Here is a 17,443-nt window from a genome sequence, read left to right as displayed (position 1 = left end):
AACACATGTGCACGTTTGATAACGTATGCATGACATTTGACTTTTGCACGTATGCATAAGCGTGGCTGTACGCAGCCATAATTATCAGCGATTAACCCCATTGCACATAATTTACTCATTTACTCAGCTTAAAAACAAATACCACAATAAAACTAAGACTAAAGATACATTTATTTCACTGACCCCAAATAATCACTCGTGCTGCTGTTGAGTCATTAGGGGTCCATCAACCTCTGTTGAGAAAATACTCTGGCTAAACAGATGCCTGATTACATTTAACACAGCAGCATTTTTATTTCAATGTTTGCTAAATAAATACAGACATCTAAGCACTTATAATATATTTTATATTAATTTAAACGTCTATATAGATACTGCAAATTAGTCCCAAATCAAGTCTTTGTCGGGAGTCGAATAAAGCTCGCTTCAGAATAAAGGTTTTGGTTGTGGTTCCATTCCAGTTCTCTTTACTTATGTGTCCCAGTAGTTTTAATAAACTCCAATAATTTCATACTTATGTAATAGTAGACGATATCAACGACAGCAATGATTTAATATAATTTAATGTATGAGTAAATTATAAAAAAAAAAAAAACGAATTAGTATACGTACATAAATATAATTAGGACTTTTATTTATTTATCCGGAAATAGGCGGAAGCGGACTAGGGTCTTTACTATATTATTTCGGCCCAGTTTCTTGTCGCGTTTCTATTTTCAAAACCAAACAAGCTTTTGCTCAGCACAAGGTTAGTAAAACAAAAGCGAACAGCTAAATGATTTAACAAAGCTTTAAATAGCTGCGTTGTAGTGAACAGAGAAACCGCGCTTTATGTTACAGCGAGTTTAAATGTAGCTGCGCATGATGCGGGACGAGAGCGCGTGATCTTTGTTACGAGCCACAGCCGCCATCATTTACTTTCTCTTACAGCCAAAACTGTGCATATTAGTTACAAACAAGTTTCTCCTATTCACCTTTGAATATATTTTTTAATTCCAGCAATGATCAAAATAATGTAATATGTGTTGTCTTTTACAGCATGGAAGCTCACCCAAATCCTAATAAGAAGGGCAGGGCCGGTGGGAAGGTGAGCCCTAATAGCACCACATCATATCAGAGCCACTCCATCAACATTGTCCGTACCCTACCATGTGGATGTAGACCATTTGCAGACCTGTAGTAGTTCTCAAACAGTGGACACTCAGACTGCTGATGGTCCATGAAAATGTCTATTAGTTGATTGGTGTTTAAAAATAACAATTTGTGAAAATTCACCCTATCAAATTTGTAAATGCATGTTTGCAATGAGATCGAATAACATGCATCCATGCATGTTTTTTAACTAGTAAATTTTAATTAAAATTAACCATTTTTTTATTTTATTGAAGAAAAAAACATTACACCGTTTAGTTTAATAAAATTTAACTAATTTGCTGGATAAATTACAGAATTCTCTCTTGTGACATATGTAGAACTTTTCCATTTTGTCCACTTAAACTCTACTCTTGCAAACATGCATTCATCTGCCTCCATTGTTGAGTGCCCACATTTCAAAATCCAATTAACAAACAATGCATAGAACCAAGTCGTTACCTTTTATTTGTTTTGTTTTTTTGATGATCCATAACACTCAGATTTATGTCACACAACATTTAAGAAAAGATCTGTTGCAAGTTCTGTTTCATTGCAACTTTATTTCTAATCACTTTATTGTCTCAATTCAATAACGCAACTGACATTTTTACATCAGCATATGCAAGTGTTTGGTCCAACTAGGTAGTGCACTGTGCTATCGTTCCAGTGCTATATAGGGTGTAATGAATTTTGGTCATTTGTACTCTACCTAAAACTGATTGTAATTGTTTTGATGTAGTTAGTGGTTGAATGATTTCACCCACCCACCTGTATCACCCATATAACTCCGTTATGCCATGAAGCTCAGTTTGACAGAGTGCTGCAAACTGTCTGTCTGACGGGCTATAGATTTTATTCAAAGGAATCCCCCCTTTTTTGCGTATTGTAGTCAGCTACATCAGTCATCTGTTAGAATATAGATTTTCCAGCAAAATGAGCCGATAAAGCGGCGATCACACTGTGACCAACGGTAGTTGGCATAGTGTTGGAGAAGTGCGGGAATCCTCACATTTTGCTGATTGTATGACATATTTCTCATTCTCATGCCTTTAATAGTTAGTCTCTAAAAGATTAATACTAAATGGTATTAATCTCTACCCCTGATGTGTTTGAGGGTTAAGAGTATTTGCAGTATCATGTGCAATCTGAAACCAAAATTATTACATGACAATGAGAGTATGACGTATTAATTAAGGGAAATAGTTACGTGGTCATCACACATTCATTGCAGACCTTGTATAGACTTATGTATTTTCCTAAAGTGGCTAGAAGTTTGGGGGCAGTAAGTTTGTTTGGTTTACTTATTTATTGAAGGAAATGAATGGTTTTATTCAACAAGGATGCATTAAATTAATCAAAAGTGGCAGTAAAGATATTTATAATTTTACAAAAGATTCCTGTTTCGAAAAAAAACACTGGTATTTTAACTTTCTATTTATCAGAGAATCCTGAAAAATATCACTGTTTACACACAAAAAATCTTTTATCAACATTATAATGTTTAACAAATCAACATATAAGAACGATTTTGAAGGAACATTTGACACTGAAGACGAGAACAAATACAATTTTAAAATATATTAAAATAGAAAAGTTATTTTTAATTGTGATCATATTTCACAGTATTACTGTTTATACTGTTTTTTTTTTTTTTTTAAAGCTGCCTTGGTGAGCATAAGAGACCCTCAGAAACATAACAAATTTGCTTCATGTCCATAGTCTGTCTTTGACCTGGCTCAGTGCTGCGTTTGACCTGTAAAAGACAGATAAGCATTAAAAGTAAAAAAAAAAATCAGTTTGAAACAATGTAACTTGTAGAACATGTTACTCTATTTGGTTTCCGTATGTTTTCTTGTCTACCTGATAGAACTCCATTCTTTGGAGATTAATAAAGCACGATTGTTCTTCTAGCATGACAGTGTCTGGCGAAGAGACACTTTGTGTCCTCCCATCCAAGGACTTTCACCCTCTACTTTTGAAGTGGAGAGGAGATTTTAAACGGGGGAGGAGGAGGAGGAGAGCAGACTCTGCTCTTCACCTCCAGTGCTGTTGTATCTCTCTAATTCCTCTCTATTTCTCTCCCCCACCAACGATTTTATTTGTCGTCTGACAGAAAAAGCAGCATCTCTTCAGTGGTGACATAGGTAAGTGCCGCCCTCAGAACCCTTCAGTTCTGCCCCTCAGCTGTGCTTGGCCTTGGTAATGTTATTGCCATGTGCCACTTCTGGGTGTTTCAGAGCTTTGGAGCTTCAACCCTGAACACAACACACAAGCACAGCTCTCAAACTAGCACCTTTTTCAGACCAATGTTTTGCACTATTTGAACTGCGGTGTGCTGAACAACATTAGAAACATCAACACTGAGCTCCTTTGAGCAACATTAGAAAAAGCAAGACCTGCTCTTGCCATGTGCTTTAACGTCAGGTCAAGATCCACGTACCACTCGGAGGTTGGTTATCCCACCTTTCTTAATCCCTGTATGCCCGCTTAAGGTCTTCTGTCTGTTTTGATTGTGGCGCCTTGCGCAGGGCATGCGTTAAGCTGCCTAAGGAAAGTTAGCATGAAATACATTATATTTCAGGTGTCTTTAGGCTTGAACTCAATTAGAACAGTTACACTGCTGCAACGTGATCAGCTGACGTCTCAACCGGTGTGCTTTTGTCATCGTACTGGGGTTGTGGACAGAAAAACAGCGGGCGCCACAGCAGCTTTTTCAAAGTCTTCGTTCAAATCTGTTGAGTTTGTATATGTTGTTCAGCGTTAAAGCGCAGAGAGTTGTGGCTCACTTGTCTGACCACAATTTTCCATCAAGTGTGACTGTTGCCTCTATGTAGGCCTGGGAGTAACTAATGAATGTGTGCTTTAAGCACTCAGCTAGTTTTGTTTTTGGGATACAGTAACCACTTGGTACTGTTTCAGTAGAGTGGGAACACTGTCTTCTGTGCTTTAAGTCCAGGTTCACAATGCTTGTCCATGTCCTTTTTGATTTTACTGATTCATGTGTTTCATTAGTCTTCACTTCCAAGAATGGATCCATCCAGAATATACCCTGTCTGAACAAACGGCTCAAGTCAGTCACCGATGCTGTTATTGGTGAGTAATGATGAATATTTTGTTACGCCATTATATAAATGGAGGCTAATAGGCTTTTATCTTTACCCTTTTGCTAATGAAATAATTTAATCATGACTTTAATTGATCAAGTGTTCACAAACGTCCAAAATAAATGTTTAGATAAATGCTAATGATCACTATATTTTATTCAATTTTAAATTATATTTGAGGAAAATGCATCAAATGTTTAAACTGTTATCCCACTTAATTTTAGTTTTTGTAATGTTTTAAATTGTATAATTGTTTAGCTCCCTTAAATAGCTTCAATATACTTGGCTGATTTTTGTTAGCAACTCCCACTGTATATATATACACACACACACACACACACACACACACAGTGCTGCTTGAAAGTTTGTGAACTCTTTACAATTTTCTATATTTCTGCATGAATATGACCCAATTCATCATCCGATTTTCACACAAGTCCTGAAAGTAGACAGAGAACCCAATCAAACAAATGAGACAAAAATATTTTCTTTGTCATTTATTTGAGAAAAATTACCCAGTGTTACATTTCTGTGCTGTGCAAAAGTATGTGAATCTTTGCTTTCAGTATCTGGTGTGACCCAATTTTGCAGCAGTAACTGCAAGTAACGTTTCTTGTAACTGCTGATCAGTCCTGCACAATGGCTTGTATTAGTTTTAGATCATTCCTCAGTACAGAACCACTTCAACTCTGTGATGTTGGTGGGTTTCCTCCTATAAACTGCTTGCTTCAGGTCCTTCCACAACATTTCAATTGAATTAAGGTCCAGACTCTGACTCGGCCATTCCAAAACATTAACTTTGTCCTTCTTTAAGCATTCTTTGGTAGAACGACTTGTGTGCTTGGAGTCGTTTTCTTGCTGCATGGCCCAGTTTCTCTTGAGACTCAGTTCTTGGAAAGATGTTTTGACATTTTCCTTCAGAATTTGCTGGTATAATTCAGAATTCATTGTTCCATCAATGATGGTAAGTCGTCCTGGAGCAGATGCGGCAAAAAAGGCCCAAACCATGATACTACCACAACTATGTTTCGCAGATGGGATAAGGTTCTTATGCTGGAATGCAGTGTGTTCTTTTCTCCAAACAGAACACTTCTCATATAAATGAAAAAATTCTATTTTGGTCTCATCTGTCCACAAAACATTTCTCCAGTATTCCTCTGGCTTGTCCGCATGATCTTTAGCAAACTGCAGACTGGCAGCAATGTTCTTTTTGGAGATCAGTGGATTTGGTTGCTCAGAACCATGGAAGATCAGAACCATGGTTGCTCGGTGTTCTCCTGATGTTGGGCTCATGAACATTAATATTAGCCAATGTGAGAAAGGCCTTTATTTGTTTAGAAGTTACCCTGGGTTCCTTTGCAACCTTGCAGACTATTACACGTCTTGCTTTTAGAGTGTTCTTTGTTGGTGGAGCACTCCTGGGGAGGGTAACAGTGGTCTTGAATTTCCTCCATTTCTACACAATCTGTCTGACTGTGGATTGGTGGAGTCAAAACTCTTTCCAGCCTGATGAGCAACAACTCTTTTTCTGAGGTCCTCAGAGATCACCTTTGTTCGTGCCATGATTCACTTCCGCAAACATGATCAGACTTTCATAGATCCCCGTTCTCTATATAAAACCGGGCACACACTGACACCTGATAGTCATTACACTGTTTGAAAACACCTCTGAACAGATGGACTCTAATTTCACCCTCAAATTAACCGCTAATCCTAAAGATTCATATACTTTTGCACCGCACCGAAATGTAACACTGGGTCGTTTTTCTCAGTAAATAAATGACAAAGAAAATAGTTTTGTCTCATTTGTTTGATTGGGTTCTCTTTGTCTACTTTCAGGACTTGTGCGAAAATCGCTGTCAGAAACAATCGACTACTCGAGCATGCATTAACCATAATGCATGCACAGAGTTTGCAAGTACGACGTGAATTTTAGGATTACAATATTGCGTGTAGCTGTTACTTTCTATGACTTTCTCTATGTTGCATGTAAAATTAAAATATGTAATGTAATAATTAGGGTTGTGCCCGAAACCGAACCTTATTCGGAATGGCATGGATAATGGCTTCAAAAACGAATAACGGATAAGGAATAATTCCGCCTGAATATTCGCCTGAGGCTGGCACAGTTTGGTGTTTGCTAGATAACAGATGAGCCAGGGGATCAGCGCAATATTATACACAGACCTCTAAAATCACGCAATAGAGTGTGAAGTGAATGAATGTAAACTTTATGAATGAAAAGAGCGCAAATCAAACACCGCATTGCTGTTGCCTCTCCGTGCATCTCTCAGAAATCAGAGCTTGGCAAGAGTAATATCAACTAAAATAATACATCATACACGTTCTATTATTTGTGTATATTTAAAAGGCAATGATTTAACCCTTAGGCTACGATGTGATACATGAATGAATGGAATAAACAGCGCGCTCACCAATCAAACAGCCGCGTTGCGAGTCTCAGTCTCTCAAAAACCAAACCAGCTCTCTCAATAGTAGGCTAATAATCATCTAAGATACAGATAAATTTTCTACTAGGCCTACATATTTACTTTATCTTTTGCTGGTTACACGAACATTTGTTTAGTGAAGTTCAAAAAAAGACTGTGCACAAGAAAATGTGCGCCTTGAATTAATTCAGTCGTGTTCAAATGATCACTAAACGTTTGTCATGACATCTCTCTGCTTGTATGATAAATTTATTTTTAGAAATTAATCATTTTAGTTTAACACGGCATATTTGTTCAGTGATTAAAAAAAAAAAGATAGTCATAACGGTCTTATCAAGTAACTTGTACGAATTTCCACCTGGTTTTATCCGAATACAGATACGAATAATTTTGTGATTGTTACAGATACAAATACAGATGCAAATACTGGCTGTTACATGAAACTTAAAATATGTAATGTCATAATTATAAAGTTTTGACAATTTACGTATGTTATGTAATTGTTGCATTAGGCTATGAATTACTAAACGTTTATTGATCAGAACTATTTCATGTCTTTTCATTTAAAGCATGAAGCACGAGTAGTCGAGTAACTCGAATATTTTTTTAATAATAAATCGACTAGCAGAAATCAGTACTCGTGCAACCCCTTATATATATATATATATATATATTTGTATAGACTGTATTTTAAACTTTAAACTGAGTGAATGATCTTCTGTTTGAATACATGTGCTTTGTGTTCATAGGCCTGCAGTACATATGGGAGTATCGAAGCCCATCGAAGTCGGTTCCTCCCCATTACCAGTGTAAACTGTGTAAAGTTCAGCGGCTGCAGAATGAAATGGCTGCTCACATCACCGGCTGGAAACACGGCTTCAGATACATGGTATGATCTTCACAATCACTTTTTTTCTACATAGATATCACAGATTATTTCTGTCCATGCTTCTGATGTAGTACACCGCCTCCTTATGTTGTGTTTTGTTTTTTTTGGAATACAGAAGCAGAACCACAAAGACAAGGTTCCCCATGAGGAAGAGGCTGCACTTAAAGATCCAGCCATCAGGAAAGCCATTAAAGCTACTGCTGCTGAAGTGGAGAAATCTGAGGGAAGAGGTCAAATTAAGGTAAGACAAAATGCTGATGTGCTCTAAAGATCTCACGCTAGGACTTTTTAATTATACGTTCTTGTTTTTGTTTTTTTTTTGTCTTTCAGACTGTGCTAAAGGAGCCATTTGAGGTTATGGTGTTTCAGGCTATGAGTAAGTCAGTTGTCTTCTGTCATACACCATTCAGTCTACTCCCACTAATGTCACAACTTGTCATCTCATTAAATATTCTGTTTCACTTGTAAAGACTGTGGTGGCTTCTGCCGCTTCTGTGAGAAATCACTCTCGAAGTCTTGAGGTTTTGATGCCAGAAGATAGACTTTATTATCAGAGACAATGAAGTCGAGAAATTCTGCAGAGATTTCTGTTGTGTCTGTGTCTGCACACTCTTTATATAGTTTTTCCTCAATTCGTGTTCAGTATATTTCATACACAGTCCTTCTACCCCCATCCAATGTACACATTTTACTCTCCTGCAGTCCTCCCTAAACACAGGAAACATATAATCATAATTGTAGAATAACTTGATTACTTTTCTGTAGGCCTCCTCATACACATGTTCATAGCAGAATAACTTGATTAGGCACAATACACACTTTTGTAGGCCTCCTTACATACAGAAACAACATGATCATAATAGTAGATTACAAACATGGCTATATTCACATTGATTATACTTTTCATTCATATTTTGATTAATAAAAATCTTCTACAAGACATCATCTTATGGAAGCAAAGCTGGTTGCTAAAACCCTACTCTGGTATAACCGCTTTATTGACTGACCCTTACTCTTACTTCTCTCACACACGTACTGTAAATGTCAAAAGAGTGCATAAAATTAGCAAGAAGTCTTTGTTCAGTCCTCATCTTTGCTAATCATATCCCCTGGTACTAGTAGATAAATGTTATATTATTAGTGCATATTTATCCAGTCTAGACAGGGTTTCCACGGGTCATTAAAAAGTCTTAAATTTAGTTGTATCAAATTTAAGGACATAAAATCTTAAATGGTACAAAAAAGTCTTCATTTTGATTTCAAGAGGTCTCATTTTGGGGGACGGAAAGACAAGAATTGATATGGCTGAATGTGACGATTAAACTTCAAAAGGCTAGGATTTCATTTCAATTAATATGAGCGCTCCAAGTTTCAAAGTCAAGTGCTGCTGCTTTGTGAAACTGCTATATTTCTGCCATTCCAAAAGCTCCACCTGCTGGCAGAGAATGAATCTGCATTCTCAGTTAGCCTGTCTGCTCTTTTTGCTCAAACAAATGTAAAAACCAACCCATGTTTTTAAGCTGCAAACACGCAGAGTTGTAAATGTGAACTGGTGTATCTATAAGAATATATATATATATATATATGTTATTTAATATTGTAATTTAAAACTTTTGTTTTTATGAAAACCTGTATCTGAACTGTAAATCATGCTTTTTACAGTTTAGTATGTTACCATAGACATTGTGCTTATATGGTATTAATTTTATTTGTGCAGGTCTTAAAATAGGTTTTAAAAAGTCTTAAATTTGAGCTTAAAAATCTGCAGATTCCCTGCTAGACTGCTAAATCAAAAGCAAGCTGGCTCCAGCTGGTATTTGTTCCCATTCCTCTCCATCTGCATTCCACGGCTGTTTAGTGACCCTGACCTTCAAGTTCCTGCAAGCAACTCAAAGTTTCAAGCTTGTCTCAGACCTTTTGCATATATCAGAAATTTTGCTAATACCTGTTCTCAGTGGCTTTATCATAAACATTTCCAACAAAATTTCTACAATTAAAAGCCGAACACTAGTTTTAAACAATACTCCAAATTCACACACACATTTGACAACTGAAAATGTGAATTATTAAAACATCTTTTGGATGTTTGTGTCCATAGAGGACTTATAGTCAAGCAGCAAGTCAGTGTTCAAGCATGGAATTTAATTTGTAGTAATAAACCGATATTACAACAGTCATTTAATTTCTAGTTTGTATCTACCCAGGTTTTTGCTCATTGTCTAATTTAGGAAGATATAACATCTGTTCTGACCTCTACTAGCACAATCTCAGTATCACTTCCCTCCTAGCATCCTAGCAACTGGGAAGTTTAGTTATTTCTGAACATATAGGGTTTGTTTCAGACAAGTTTGTACAATATTTGCTTTTTCGTGCATTTCATATTTCCTGCAAAGATATTTAACAAGTCATTTGTTTTACGTTTACACCATGTTGAGCACTTCATGTGTGCTGCACTTGATATAGAACTTTAACTAAAACATGATTCAAATTATTAACCATCTAGTTACATTAAGTTGACTAATTAAATGTAAAAAATACTGAATCAGTCAATGGTTCTGAAAAAAAAAAAAAATTCGCCATATCGCTCAGCCCTAAGCAGCAAGATACTTACCTGATGTTTGTTTTTGTTTTTTTTTAGAGTCTGCACAACCCAATCCAGCATTTGCAGGAGCTGCTGGTCTTCTTGGGCCTTCTCCAAGAGGGTTAAAACCAGGTTAGTGTCTAACCAATGTATGTGATTGTGTTAATAGAAGTGAATTGTCTAACTTTGATTTGGAATGTCGAGTATAGTTGCTTGACTTTTTTTCTTCACATCCTCAGGTGGTCCATATGGAGGTCCAGTGTACATGGGGGATTTCCCACCCCGGGGTGGCATGATGACCGATTTCCCCCCTGGCAGGCGTGGGGGTATGGATGAACCCCCCATGAGGAGAGGTTATTCTGATATGGGAGACTTCACTAGCCCAGGTCGCTATGGTAATGGCATGCCTGGACCAGATAGGGGGATGATGGAAACAGATGACATGCAGCATTTCCCAGATGATGGACCCATGCGCATGGGCCCAGATGGCTTTGGGCCTGGTCAGCGTAATGAGGGCAGGGGCAGACCTTTCCCTAATGACATGCCCATGAACAGCAGCGGCGACAGATTGATGGGACATGGCCCTAAAGGCCCGGAGAACAATAGCCTCCCGGCAACACTGCTCAAATACCTGGTACTATTCTCTTTTAGATGTACAGTGCTTGTTGAAGCACTTCATGCATTTACATTATCAGCCATTTGGGGTTATTAAAATGTGTGTGTTTCTGGTTTATTATTAGGACTCTTTCCGTATTGAAAACGAGGACGATGCTCAGATTGTCTTAAAGGTCACACAGAAGCTCACAGATGTTCTGATGGAGTATCGCCTCAGAAGCATTTCATCGGTGAAGGCTCTCATTTATGCTCTACATTTATTGTTATCATTTTATTATTGTTATTATTGATCCAAATGCATTTCTTAATAATTTTTATTAGCTCAAATCAAGTTCAAGTTTATTTAAATACAATTAATTCTTAATGCAACACAATCCTGGTCACTGTATGAAAATAAGTGACTGCAGAATATCAGTTGTTCCAGAAAGCTGTGTTATTAAAAACAGATGACTAACCTGTAGTTATGTGTAAGATTCATTAAAAGACAAAACTATTTAGTCAGTACTTCTAGTGTCCAAATTTAAAAACCATTTTAGCTTCAGGTTTGGGTGATTTTTCTGAAGTAAATTTGTGTTTAGTGTAAACAGTAAGGAGTCAAGGAAACTGGTTGCAGATTTGTTTTCTGCAAACATGTCTAACACAGGATGTGGTTACCGTTTAATATGCTTGATTTCCTTTTTAAATAATGATGAGGTTTTCATTGAAGGCTTAAGTGATCTCAAACCAATTTCACTGGGTTACTTCTAAAATATAAGGTTGTATAAATATCTATAATCTTTCTGAAAATTAGTGGCAAAAGAACACGCTGTATAGAATGAATAACAAGATCAAGCCATCTGTCATGTTTAGCAGTATGTCCAAATTATTGAAAGAAACTTTTTTTTTTTTTTTTTTTTTTTTTTTTTTTTTAACAGCCATGTTTTAGTTTTGAATTTGAATTGTTTTTCAGGTGCCCAGTGTGAAGCCTCTGCCCTCCATGAATTACTCATCCTCGCGTCTTCCACACAGCTCAAATGACAGATTCTCCAGCGGCATGCCAGGTATTGCACAATTTTTTTATTTTTTTTTGTCAGACTCTACTATTGCTAGTTTTGAGTCTGAGTTCCAAATAAAATAAGTACCTCTCATTTGTAAAGTTAAAGTATTTGCCTTTGCTGGAACACCAAAAATAGGCATTATTACATGTTATATAAAATATAAAACATTTTTTGTGTGGAATTTCCATTATCATGACCATTACTGTAATATAAAATGACTCGTATCCTCATAGTTTGGTTATGCCACCCACCCGTGACTTAGAATCTTTGCATATCTAACTGCCATTTGGAACATTTGGTATCGCCTTTATTATATCTGGGCAACACAGATGTTTCCATGGGTTTTTTAATGCTTACACTGTCCAAAACGTAAGGGCAAAATAAGAACAAGATTGGTTAATTTTGACTTTGCTTATGCAATGTGGAAACAGAACCGAGGCCATTGTGTGATTCTAACTCACAGTAAGACAAAAATATACATTTGTTGGGGCAGTTCTTTTTTAGAGATAAGCATAGAGGCTGGTAACAAATAAGCAGAAATATGCTAAATGAATATCATGTAAATTATTTGGCATAATGCATAAAGTTCGTTTTCACACGACTGCTCTACCTTGACAGGTCCATCAAGATTCTACAACTGAACATTGATCTGATGGATGAGGCCAAGACTTGGATGCAACCTACTTTTGACATGGCTTTTTTGACTTTGTTCCTGACCAAACATATTTTTTTTCTTGACTTTTAGGCTGCTTTGTTTTTACAGTGTATACATGAGTAGAATTATTTTAAATGTTAAATTTTTTTCTTTCTCTTTTGATGAAAGAAACCGGTTTGTAGCAACACAGTTTTAGTGAGTGATTAAACCGTCTTTAAGTGAAGTCCGTAAGATCCTCAAACAATGTGACTGCTTGTTTCTAAAGGTCTGTTGCCATGTGTAAAATAAATTCATAGTTCCTTACAGAACCTTGTTTCTTTTGTATGATTTGTGGGTAGTTTCTATATCCTTCAGATGTCCTTGCTTCAATCAGGTTGTCCCATAGTTTGAATACAGCATCTCCGTCAGTTTTAGCACCTGCATTGTCTTATAAAGCTCACTGTTCTCCAGTACAATTTAGGCTCTTCATTGGCTCTCCAATGACCTTCTTATATCCGTAGCTTGCTTACACTTGGAGATGAGGTAGGCACAGGGATATTGATCAAAAGAAGCATGCTCAATATTTTATTTTACTTGGGGTTCTACTTGAATACTCGTGTAGGCAACTCCCAACAACTTGTCCACATGATGTAGTGCAGTACCACCTGCACAAATGACCAATGACAGTATTGCAGCGTTATTCTGCCTCGGTCTTGACTGCTCTCAGTATAGCTTTATTCATTACAAGGAATGGTGTGCTGCTGTTGATTATACAGATTTCATAAGCAGTTCTTGATATGTATCTTGGAAAGCAAACTTCTTATTTTTTCCCAACAGAAAAATTTGAGACTGAAATTGAATTGAGATTGCAAGTCACATTTCTATTAAGTTCAATTACAATATAACATCAAATATACATGTCAAATGAAAAACAAATTTATCTGGTCACTAAGACATCAGAAACAACTCAAAATGGTCATTTTAGTTTTTTACAAACAGGAATGCATATGCAGATGCCAAATCAAAATACTGAATAAATTAGAGTCAAAAAAAGACCAGTTTGTAAGTTTTGTTTGTAACTTATTCCTTCTGTTAAACTTAAAATATATACAGTTAAACTGAAATAACTAAATATTAATATGCAAGACAAGACATGTGATATGTTTTTAATTGAAGCCAGTAAGCTGCATGTTCAGCAGCTACATCCAAGGAAAAATGTGCAAAATAATGTAATTCAGATTGCATTATAAATGTGAAAGTAAACGGGTATTATTTATCCACATGTAGCAGACCTTAATACACTAGTCAACATTTGATGGGATCAAAACATTTCATCAAAGTTGTCCTAAAACCAAAACAATATCCGTTCTTGTCTTAGGACAACTTTGATCCACTTCAAATGTTGACTACTGTAGTTCAGCAACCACTGTACTGTACGTGTGTCTTTTTTTTTTTTTTTTTTAGGTACACGCCTTCCATGTGGTACTTAAAATCCTTACTGGGCATCTTCAATTGTTGTACCTATAATATCGCTTGAGCACATTGCTTGAAAACGTTTTTTTGTTTATATTATATATATATATATATATATATATATATACACAGCTCACAGAGCTAATGATAAAGCTTACGCTGGATCTTCAAATGATTTGGTTGTCCTCCTTTACATTTTACACTGGGAGTTAACACTACTGCTGGTGTTTCAAGGTGCTGAGAACATTTCACTTCTCCAGTTGTTCACCATGTACCAAGTATCTTCTCCCTCTGTTGACGTGTGATGCAAGTGAGTAGAATTTTTGCTCCCATGAAATACTTCCCATGGAGACTCTGGGCCTGTTTGGCGATTTCCTCACATTCGAACTGCACGATGGCTTCACCGACACCATTGCCCTGGCTGTCCACAAGCAATACGATTGCATCTTCACAGACGTTAAAGTGCATGAAAAAGTCTCTCACCTCTTCTTTCCTGACATCTGCAGGAAAATTGCGTGCATATACACATGACATGGCTAAATGTGTATTTCCATAAGGTGGTGGCCTCCAGACTTTAGCACATCTGTTTCTGCTGAGTATAGCAAACATTTCTTCTTTAGTAATGGGTGACACTTCAATGTTCTTTAAGCCAACAGTTGTGCCATTCATGTTCAGAGCCGAGGCACATTCCTCTGCATCCTCAAAGGTAATAAACGCAGTGCTTGTCCTCTCTCCCCACTTATTCAATAAATGTTTTATTCTGTAGTTTGGGATTGCATGACAGCCAAAAATCTCCTTGATCTCCGTCTTGGTTATATTCTTTGAAAGATTATTGACAATAACATAAAGTTCTGTTTGAGGAGATGGAAAGTTTCTGCAGCATTTTTTTGGAAATCCAGGTGAGGGCGACGACTCTGCACTTCTTTTGGTTGAGAAACCTCTAATTGCATTTCTTTTGGTGTTAACTTCCCTTTGCTCTGAGAAAGTGTGAGGTTTGACGTTTTGCATGCAATTTTTGGACTGCTCCACAGCATCTGTCCACATCTTCTCATGGGCAAGTCTGACCTCAACATTGTATTCTTTGAATTTTCTGTGGCTGTATTTCAACCCCTCCTCAGCATCTGTGAAACTGGTCAGCTTCACCAGACAACACCAACCCAGTTGCAGTCGAACTTTTGTGATTACCTCCAACACTGGGAGTCCCAGTAAGAACTGGTAGATCTCTTCTTTGGGAACAGAATCAGGAAATCCATAAAGCCGAAGGTAGCCTGGCTTACAGGAATTAAGGATTTCTCCTCTGCTTTTCTGCTCCTTAGGTGCCATGTCATGAGTTAGACTATGCTGATCATCCGTAATTGTTTGGTTGTCAGTTGAGGACCATTTATCTGTTTCTGGAACATTTTGGTTGAAATTTTCAGGCACTTGGCATTGATCCACTTTTTCATTTGAATGCAGTCCTTGAATGGCAGTCATTAGACTAAGCAAAAGAGCTCTGTTGGTGTCAGGTGGGGATGATGGCACTGTTTTAGTCTCCACAGCTGTGGACTTTGATTTCTTTAATCTCGACTCCATTTTTCTCTTGAGTTCAGCCAGACTGCTAATATGTAATAAAACAGAAGAGCCTCTGAGGAGTTTTCCAGAGTAGCGTATGGCTAGTTGGCCTTCTCTCTCCGAGTTAAAAATAATGAAAGCTTCACCCATCTTGCCACCGGTGATATGAACACCACCCTCAGGTATGTGCAAGCCATGGAAAAATCTTCGGATGTCTTCAGATCCTGCCTCTTTGTTTAAACCTTGCAAAAGCAGAACCACTATTGTCATGGTTTGATTCTTCTTACAAACCAATGGGATCTGTTAAAAAGGCAAAAAGCAAACTTTTGAGACCAGTTTCTACAATCTAAGTGGAACATTTAAAAAAAAAAAAATCCACTGTAGAAACTACTGTTTTCTCCTCTTTGTTTAAAACTTTCAGAGGACAAAAATCACCTCAGGAAATCCACTTCTAGTTAAACAATCGATAAGAATGCGTCCTCGGAGACTTACTTACCGTTCGTTTTTCTCTGAAACTAATACCTCAATCTAAACGTTTCTCTCCACACGACTTTTTTGTCAGAGAAACCAACCACGCGGTAACCTGCAAACAGCACAGCTCGCGCGTCCGGCGGGGAACACTCAACTTCCTCTCGCAGAGACTTTTAAGCCCTCTGGACGCCCTCTGAGCGTGAACTAGTGATGGAAATTTTGATTCTTTCAAGAGATTCGTTCATTTTCAGTTCGTTCACCAAAATGATTCGTTCAGTGACCATTTCTTCATATTACATAAATACGCCAGCAGGTGGCGAAAAAGAGTGTCTTATGTGTTATGTCTTAAGTCAACGAACGTATTCACTTGTTACAAAAACTGATTTGGCTTTATTAAAATGTGTGCATAATCTACTCATTAAATAAATAAACTCTGAATAAGCTGTTCAGATGACCAAAGCACAAGGTTTTCTTGCATAATTAACATTTTAATTGTTTGGTCAGACAATTACACATTCATAAATCGGGGATTAAACGTGGAGTTATGTTCTGTATGCTAAATATGAATATATATATAAACAAGCGTATATGCACAGTACCTATAACTGCACTTTGCATCTGCTTTCTGCTGATCGAGATTGACATGCTAAATCAGGGCTGTCCAAACTCGGACCTGGAGGGCCGGTGTCCTGCAGAGTTTCAAGATTTTCATAAAATATAATAACTTGCCATTTCAGTTTGTTTCTCACCAAACCCTCGGTATACCTTCAGAATGCTTGGAATATAGGCTACGCCACGAGATGCATAGGATTATTTTACGACAGATATACATCCGCTTCAAAAAAAAAAAATAATAATAATGTCACCATTCTCTGCCATTAAATTGGTAAGTGCGAGCAGGACATTTTTGTGTTAAGTAATAAGCCTTTAGAACAACATTAAGGTGAATATTCACTCTAGTTCACACAGTTCCAATAAATTGCGATGGGTTAAATAAACTCAATAAGCAGACTACAGTCAAGCGCAGAAGTGCACAGGAAATAAGCAGCAGTCATATTTAAAGCAGTTTAAATTAATATTGAGTACTGATTGACGTTCACTTGGATTTTTTTCCCCATCAAGGGGAAATAACTTAATACTCTGTCATTTATAGTCGTATGGTAAAATGTATATATTTTAATTGTCTATGGCTGGGTTTAATCTTCGGCTGACCAATCAGCAGAAAGGGGCGTTTAATTCCCGCCCACGTGTAGAAATCGAATATTCAAGCTGTTTATTCATTTTTCTACCCCTGAACGAAAAACGAACATTTAAGCTGAATTCTCGTTTTTCGTTTTTTGGAAAAAAAAACAAAAAAACGAAAAAGGAGCCGTTTTCTCATTTTTCTACTTTCAATATTAAATCAAAAAACGAATGATCGAATGATACACGCATTTAAATGGCCGACTGACCAGGTACACTCTCATTCAACTCGTTCACGAACGACATGTACCAGTTAGGTCAT

At 37.0% G+C, this 17,443-nt stretch overlaps 2 protein-coding genes across 2 annotated transcripts; one reads left to right on the top strand and one right to left on the bottom strand.

Moving 5' to 3' along the window:
• Positions 1-657: 657 nt before the first annotated feature.
• Positions 658-12,773, top strand: LOC107689894 (uncharacterized). The gene is made up of 12 exons (XM_016488073.1): positions 658-748; positions 1,039-1,087; positions 3,248-3,278; positions 4,147-4,227; positions 7,438-7,577; positions 7,693-7,818; positions 7,908-7,953; positions 10,216-10,290; positions 10,398-10,792; positions 10,899-11,003; positions 11,723-11,813; positions 12,429-12,773. Exons 2-12 carry the CDS (start codon positions 1,040-1,042, stop codon positions 12,449-12,451), a joined length of 1,161 nt encoding a protein of 386 aa, XP_016343559.1. The 5' UTR covers positions 658-748; position 1,039; the 3' UTR covers positions 12,452-12,773.
• A 1,261-nt stretch (positions 12,774-14,034) lies between these two features.
• On the bottom strand, positions 14,035-16,068 carry LOC107689919 (RNA-binding protein 12B-like). The gene is made up of 2 exons (XM_016488100.1): positions 15,965-16,068; positions 14,035-15,768 (listed from the first exon to the last, which is right to left on the bottom strand). The coding sequence occupies exon 2, from the start codon at positions 15,736-15,738 to the stop codon at positions 14,182-14,184; it is 1,557 nt and encodes a 518-aa protein (XP_016343586.1). The 5' UTR covers positions 15,739-15,768; positions 15,965-16,068; the 3' UTR covers positions 14,035-14,181.
• Positions 16,069-17,443: the final 1,375 nt, after the last annotated feature.

The sequence above is a fragment of the Sinocyclocheilus anshuiensis genome, unplaced genomic scaffold (assembly GCF_001515605.1).
Source record: "Sinocyclocheilus anshuiensis isolate Anshui unplaced genomic scaffold, SAMN03320099.WGS_v1.1 scaffold1239, whole genome shotgun sequence".
Taxonomy (NCBI): domain Eukaryota; kingdom Metazoa; phylum Chordata; class Actinopteri; order Cypriniformes; family Cyprinidae; genus Sinocyclocheilus; species Sinocyclocheilus anshuiensis.
Note: the sequence above shows the minus strand (reverse complement) of the source record. Positions and strands in the feature narration are given on the sequence as shown.